This window comes from Trichechus manatus, unplaced genomic scaffold, assembly GCF_000243295.1.
Source record: "Trichechus manatus latirostris isolate Lorelei unplaced genomic scaffold, TriManLat1.0 scaffold00007, whole genome shotgun sequence".
Classification (NCBI taxonomy): domain Eukaryota; kingdom Metazoa; phylum Chordata; class Mammalia; order Sirenia; family Trichechidae; genus Trichechus; species Trichechus manatus.
The window spans coordinates 21,129,874-21,138,143 of NW_004443943.1; the positions used below are offsets into that span (position 1 = coordinate 21,129,874).

Here is an 8,270-nt window from a genome sequence, read left to right on the forward strand (position 1 = left end):
TTAAAATTCAGTCTGAGTAATTTGCCCAAGGTCTCAGAGTATATCAGTTAGGATTCTTTTATTTGAAAGTGACAGAAGTTGCCTTAAGTAAAGAGGGAAATTTATTGTCTCATGTATCAAAAAATGAAGGGATACATAAGCTTCAGGTGTAGCTTGATCCAGGGCACAGTCTTTCTCCCCATTTCTCCCTCTGCCTCTTCTATGTTGACTCTGTTCCCTTTGTGGTCGCCAGATGACTACAGCAAGCTAGCACTACATGCATCCAGATGTTAAAGTCTTTTTTTCCAGAATTTCCAGCAGTAGTTTCACTGTTTCTCACTGGGTCCTTTGCCCATCCCTGAACCGATAACTGTCCAGGCTAGTGGCAGTTCTCTGTCGGACTTGAGTCTAAGTCACATGCTTCACTCCTGAGCTGGATACCAGGCTCCACCCAAACTACCAAGGCTAGGATTTCAATGGAAAAGAGAGTATCTGCAATTGGCCATTTCTACAAGTACAGTGAATTTATTTTCAAATCAGTTAATAAATGGTAGAACCATGATTCTGAAGTCTGTCTGACTCCAAAACCCTGTCCTTAATCATTACACTACTGTGCCTCTCTTGTTAGGGTATCTTTTCAGTGAGCCCACTAAATTGTATGTTCTACAAATGGGGTACCAAAAGGTAGAGGGCAACCACTAAAGTCTACAAATACATGGAGATCAAAAAATTCATCTCTGCTAACATAAAGGATTCCTTTGCACAAGATTTCTGAGAACAGAAAGGCAGCTGGGTTGGGGGCCCAGTCTAAACGTTAGTAAACAGAGTATATAAACTTGTCTGGAGAAGGGAGTTAAAATGCCCTCATCTCATCAAGACGATCTGAACTCACGTCCTAGTTCTCAAGAGGCACCAGTCTTAAGCACCGGTTCTCATACTGTCCCCAGAAAATGGGACCAAGATATTGGGCTATTAAAAAAATTAGGAAATTGGTTGATTTTACAGCCCATAGACAAATCAGGATTTCTGAAGAAAGATGAAATCTCATGTTTTCTGGTGAATTTATTCTTAAATGCCTATCAGACTTCTGCAAGCTGGCTACCTCAAATTTCTCTCTCAAAACTCAGTTACAAACAGGTATCCCAACGTCTACATCTAAAACAGAAGCATTCTCATTCGCAGCCATAAGGAAAAACACTGATGAGCTGAAAAATCCTAAAATTAACTAGAAAGATGCAGCTGAGGAAGAGAGAAAGCCACCAGACCCACCATGCAGGTTTAAATCCCAGCTCGACCACCTAGTGACCTTGACTTGGGACAGTTATATAACTTCTCTGCACCTCGTGGTCCTTATCTGTAACAGAGGAGTAACAGTCCTAACTTTCTGGGTTGTTTTAAAAATTAGCAATAAAGTATATAATGTTACTAGCACACTATCTAGAAAATAATTGGCTTTCAGGAAATGGCAGTTGTCTTTGTCATCTTTGTCATTTTTGTTGTGGTCAATAAATGGGCCAAGAGAGCAGATGAAGGTTGTCTTTGCTGTTCTTCACGTTACTTGTCTAGATTCTGTCCCATAACCCAGAGTTCCTTCCCTTTTATTGACCATCCAGCCCTCCTTTTCTTGCCTCCTCCCTCAACCCCAAGAGAACAACCAGGCTCTGCACAGAGGGACCTGCATGCCCCCAGGGGATGTCAGCATGTGCCCAGGTGTGTGCAAAACCTCAACTTGGCTTGAGAGAAAATCCATTGTTACATAATTGCATGAAGAACAAATTCATGCACACTTCTAAAGTAAACATGAGAACACACCAGTCCGAGTTTGTACATCTTTGTTAGAGAAAAGAAATTTAGAAGTTCTATCTTAAGCTTTAATCGAAACATCTCCTACTAACTGGGCACTTTTCCTCAACAAGACACTGTACTAAGTATGTAGATATACATTATCTCCTTTAATCCTAACCACAACCCTTTTACAGAAGAGGAAGGAGTGGTGCCGAGAGGTTAAGTAACTTTTGTGAGGTCACACTGCTAGGAACAGGGTTTAAACCCAAGAGGGTCCCATTCCAAAGTGTATGCTGTTAAAGACTACTCCATCCTGTCTTTCATGACGATGTTCTTGGTAGGTATATTTTCATCTCAAAGAGGGCCTCCTGAGTGCTGCTTAAGCTAAAGGAATTACTCTCTAATGGTACGGTTGTAGACAGTGGGAAGGATTTGGAGGCAACTCAGCAGCTAGGAGGGGGTTCATTGGTGCCTTTAAATCACTCCTCCTACACCAGAGCCAGGTTTGCATGTCATACACTTATTTCCTCATTTAACAAATACGTATGAAATTCCTACTGTGTGTCAGGCACTGTGCCAGGCATGAAGGATCCTGACAGTGGTTGGACCAGGAGTGAGAAAGAAAAGCTGTGAAACATCATTATCATCATATTTCCCATTTAATCCTCAGACTAACCCTATGAGTGAGTTCCTGAAGCTGAGGAACAGAGAAGTTAGATGATAAGTCAAAGGTCAGACCAGCAAGATTTGAACCCAGACTGACACTAAAGCTCAGGCTCTTAACCATTCTTCCATGTCCTAAATGGGTAATTAGCCCCCGGATAATTAAATACTGACAGCAGCTCTCTTTCTTTTCCTGCATTTCTTCCAAAAACTTTCTGGTGCACAGTTAGCTGTGATATCCATATGACTTTGTGGTCATTCTGTAACAGTCATGCAGTTCTTACCACGTTTGCTTACAGAGATAAAAGCTGTGCTATAATTGCCTACAGTACTATTATTAATGGTACAAAAAATGCTAGTCGGGTCTCTGTACTAGGTTACAAGGGAGTAGTAGGACTTCAAAATAAACATTAACAGGGATGGAAAATGTTGCATTCCCTTGCTTGTAGTTTTTGGCTTATTTATTTTCATTTTATGGGAACAGGCCTGTCAACTCTAAATGCATCTGGCTCTAGCAGAGGAAAAGAAAGGAAAAGCAGGAAGTCCATTTTTGGCAATAATCCAGGCAGAATGAGCCCAGGGGAGACAGCATCCTTTAACAAAACATCTGGAAAAAGTAAAGTCACCTTCTTACAATGTCTTTGCTTGACTCCGCATGCTGGATAATTCAGATATTTTACTGTCTAAGCACTTCCCTTGCATTTTTTAATACTTTTATATTTTCATGAGTGTCCATATTGTCTAAATGTGGTGTAATTATTTTTTAAATCACCAATTGGTGTCATTATTTTTTAAATCACCAATTTACACCTTTAACTTCCTAAAAATAACATTTTACTGAAGATGTTCTAACAGTGCCTGCCTCAAAAGTAAAAATCAGAGCCACCTTGGAACACTCTCAAGTTTCTTGGAGCTGTACTCTTCACCATGGTAATTCCAGAAGATAAATCCATTTTATTTCTAATGTAATAAATTCTCATAGTTTAAAACTCAAACTTTACAGAATATTATTAAAATTCCTTTACACTCCTGTTGTCCCAGTTCCACTCCCCAGAGGTAACCACTATTAACATTTTATTGTATTTTGTACAAGGAAAATAAGATCCTTTTTAAGATAATGCAAACAGGATATAACTGAACATACTTGTATAACTTATACTCGTTATAAGTTTTCACATAGATTTCTGTCCATATAGCTACCTCATTCTCTTTAATACCTGTGTGTTATTCCATTATATCATACACCCTAACTACTTGCTCACTGATAGAACATTTGAGTTGATTCTTGTTTTTTTGCTATAAAGAACAATGCTAGCATGAATATCCTGGTATGTATGTTATTGTATATTTATACAAATATAACTACAGGGCAGATAATTTCAAAGTACTTCAAGGCTTTTAATTTAAACTGGTATTGCTACAGTCATTTTAAAATTCAGCAGCCGCCATTTTGTTTCAAGGTGTCTGGAAAGTTATAATTTCACAAGTAAAATTTAACATGTTTTATGATGTTAATACTGGATGGTACAAACAGTTAAGTACTTAGCTACTAACCGAAAGGTGGATGGTTTGAATCTTCCAAAAGATTATAGCCATTGAAAATCCCATTGAGCACAGTTCTACTCTGACACACGTGGGGTTGCCATGAGTCGGAATGAACTCAGAGGCAACTGGTTTGGTTTTTTAATTTTTTATGATGTATTATGATTATTTACCAGGATATTGTTCATGTTTCTCTTTCTAAAATATTTAAACTTTTCTGCACTAACCTTCTGGGAGTTTAGGTTCCATTGAAGGAATGCGCCAGACCTGGGAAGAATCTTCTTCCTCTCTTAACTCAACCACATCCCTCAGCGCAATCATTAGAACTCCCAAATGTTATCATATCTCATCGCTGAATGAAAATGCTGCCAAGCGTCTGTGTCGCAGGTATTCTCAGAAACTGATCCAGCACACCACCTGCCAGCTGCTGAGAACATACCCCGCCGCCACCCGCATCGACTCTTCCAACCCCAACCCTCTCATGTTCTGGCTCCATGGGATCCAGCTCGTTGCACTCAACTACCAAACAGATGGTAAGGGGCCTGCTTCACCTGGAAGGGTGCATCCTGACCTCCTTCTTTGCGTTTTATATTTCAGTAAATGCAGTTTGATAAACAACATTTATTAAAAGGGGCAAGATTACAGACTGGAACACGCCATATGTGAGTGTAAAGGTACAAATGACGGAAAACAGATATGAATTTCACATTGTGTCAATATTTTCATTATTTCCATTCTAGTTGTTCCATTCCCATTGACTTAGTCTCACTGCCTCCTAACCTTCTCATCTAGGCTTTAGAGTAACTGTTGTCCATTTGGTCTCATACATAAGATTTTTCTTGACAGAGCTGTGTCTGTTTTGTTTCTAAAGAACTTTTGGGGCAGGGATTTCCTAATACCCCTTTAACCTGTCCCACTACATTCTTGTAGTCAAAAAGTGGTGTCCCTCCAAACACCTTGCAAGTTAAAACCGCTATTACTTGTTCTCATCCCTTTGAGATTGAGATGAAGAATAATAAACAGCCAGTGTTCTAAGAGTGGCTAACAGGAGGAAAATAAGTATATGAATTACAGGAGCAGAAAAGTTGTGTTTGTCTTTCTCCACTGTTGATGTGACTTTGATCTGCCTGTCTCTCAAACCAAATCTCACTGTGAGCCAGGCACTATGCTAAATTCTTGACCCATATTATCTTTTTATTTTTATTTTTTTTATTATTGTACTTTAGATGAAAGTTTACAGAACAAGCTAGCTTCTCATTAAACAGTACACATATTGTTTTGTGACATTGGTTGCCAACCCCACGATGTGTCAACACTCTCCCTTCTCGACCTTGGGTTCCTGTCCCCCCCACCCCCCACCTGCCTTCTAGTCCTTGCTCCTGGGCTGGTGTGTCCCTTTAGTCTTGTTTTGTTTTACGGGCCTGTCTAATCTTTGGATGAAGGGTGAACCTCAGGAGTGATTTCATTACTGAGCTAAAAGGTGTCCCGGGGGCCATAGTCTCAGGATTTCTCCAGTCTCTGTCAGGCTAGTAAGTCTGGTCTTTTTTTGTGAGTTAGAATTTTGTTCTACATTTTTCTCCAGCTCTGTCCAGAACCCTCTATTGGGATCCCTGTCAGAGTAGTCAGTGGTGGTAGCCGGGTACCATCTAGTTGTACTAGACTCAGTCTGGTGGAGGCTGTGCTAGTTGTGGTCCATTAGTCCTTTGGACTTATCTTTCCCTCGTGTCTTTGATTTTCTTCATTCTCCCTTGCTCCCAACGGGTTGAGACCAGTGGAGTATCTTAGATGGCCACTCACAAGCTTTTAAGACCCCAGATGCTACTCACCAAAGTAGAATGTAGGACATTTTATTTATAAACTATGTTATGCCAATTGAGCTAGATGTTCCCCAAGACCATGATCCCCACAGCCCTCAGCCCAGTAATTCGGTCCCTCAGGGAGTTTGGATGTGTCTGTGGAGCGTACATGACCTTGTCTTGTACAATTTGTGCTGGCTTCCCCAGTATTGTGTACTGTCTTGCTCTTCACGTTGACCCATATTATCTTATGTAATCTTCACAACAACCCTAAGGGGTTATTATCCCCATTTCTCAGATGGGGAAACCAAAGCACAAAGCAATTATTTGCCCAAGGTCACTGGATGACTTGCAATAATAAATACAAGGACTATGGGAGTTTCAGAGTCCCTGTGCAGTGCCAATGGTTAATGCACTTGGCTGCTAACCGTAAGATTGGAGGTTCCAGTCCACCCAGCGGCACCTTGGAAGAAAGATCTGGCAACCTACTTCTGAAAAATCAGTCATTGAAAACCCTATGGAATACAGGTCTACTCTGACACACATGGGGTCGCCATGAGTCAGAATCTACTTGACGGCAACTGGTTATGAGAGTTTAGAGGATAAAGAGTTTTGTTTCCCTTGGTTATGGGGGGAGGGAGCTACACAGAAGAGGAAAAGAATAAATGAGAAAGACTTCTTAGGAGCTCATTCAAGCACCGCAGTCTTTCCTCTGAACAATTAAGTAAGTCGCAAATGTTTCTGACCATTCCTGTCATGTGACTGAACTGAATCAGATCTTAACTGACTGTGCTGAACCATAAAACCACAGCTCAGCCTTGTCTCTAGCCAAGGTCAAACCACAATTTTAGCTTTGGGAACAGCTAGCTACCTGCCACTGGTACCAACAGTACCCAGTTTGTGGCTGCCCCCGCGGACACATGAATAAATATATCGGTCATATTTTTCACCCTTGCTCTATTTGCTTCTTTCATTTTATTTAAACTAAATAAGATAATGCAGATGAAGTACTGTGCTTAGCCGAATGCCTGGCACATAGTAAGCATTCCACAAATGGTAACTATCATTAAGTGTGTTTGATAAGTTATGAAAACAGTATGATTTGGACTCACAAGTGGAAATAATAATGGAATATTTTCAAAGTTGTAAAAATTTTATTTTCCATTTCTTTTCAAACCTGTCCCGAGTGGCTTGCTGGTTCACGTCTCTGGACCTGTCTGTAGCCCTGTGTCCATTGGCGCCCTGGGTTATTATGATACTAAAATATTTTAAGTAAACTGAAAATAACTAGCAAAATGGGCTTCTTAAGGAAATGGAAATGCATTTGGTTTTGGATATGCCCAGTCTCCTGAATAGCCGAGATTGGCACAGACATACTGGCTCCACTGATGGCAAAGGGAGGCACAGCTGAAGCGGACACGGGGAATCACCGCTTCTCTGGCCACCCCTGTCTCTCAGGCTGCAGCTTGGCCTCCACTCACCCCTGAAGGCTTTGCCTCTCTCCCAAAGCAAGCTGGTCCACTCCGGGTAGAGAGGCAGATTGGCTGTGTTGGGCTAACTGAACAGCTTCTGTGGATTTGTTTTATTGATGGTTTCAGATTTGATGGCATATGATAATCATCACATGGTTGTCGTGAAGATGAAATGAGACAATGTAAGTGAAATGCCCTGTACGAGTTCAGGTACAACCAGTGCAAGAAGCACTGACTGGGATTCTAGTCCAGGTTCTCTCCTCACTACTCTTGGCTGGCGGACTGCAGGCAAGATATCCCCATTGTCTGGTACCCACATTTTCTTCTCTGGTCTTCCTGCTCAGAAAAATGAGAGATGTGTTTAGTCCATTAGTTCAGCAAAATTCTACTGAGCATTTTCTGTGCCAGCCACAGTGGCCTTGGGGAACCTGAAGATGCCCCTGGGTGGGAATGCCTGGCTCAGCAGGGAGCTGACCCAGGAACAAAGACTTAGCTGTGAGCAGTGCTATAGTAAGGGTAGAGGCAGCACATGAGCTGACCTCAGGGGTCTCTTACAGTTTTAAATTCTGTCCTTCTGGGACCTGGAAGAGGGACAGACAGGGCAGGTGTCTTTGGGGAGGCCATGTGGTCTAGGGGGTTAATGTACAAGCCCTGGGATCATACAGGCTTGGGCCAGCTCTGTCATTTTCTGTGTGACCTTGGACCAATGACTTCGGTGTTTTATATAATGGGTCACCAAATGAAACTTTCAGTAAGAAAAAGTGCTTTAAAGTTTTGGAAAATTGTAGGTTAGAACACAGTACTAACAAAATCAGACTTCAAACCCGAATGGGTGTTGACATCAAATCATAATATAATAAAAACCAACCAGCCTTCAAATCTATTTCTACTCAAGGCAACCCCATGTGTATTATAGTAGAACTGTGCTCCGTAGGGTTTTCAGTGGCTGATATTTCAGAAGTAGATTACCAGGCCTTTCTTCCAAGATGCCTTTGGGTGGACTTGAACCTCCAACTTTTCAGTTAGCAGCTGA

At 41.4% G+C, this 8,270-nt stretch overlaps 1 protein-coding gene across 1 annotated transcript in view; it reads left to right on the plus strand.

Moving 5' to 3' along the window:
* PLCE1 (phospholipase C epsilon 1) overlaps nt 1-8,270 on the plus strand; it is a 282,148-nt gene that overhangs the window by 248,595 nt on the left and 25,283 nt on the right. The window contains exons 21-22 of the mRNA XM_012557636.2: nt 2,912-3,043; nt 4,212-4,528. Of these exons, the coding sequence (XP_012413090.1) occupies nt 2,912-3,043; nt 4,212-4,528 (449 nt within the window). The remainder of the gene's footprint in view (nt 1-2,911; nt 3,044-4,211; nt 4,529-8,270) is intronic.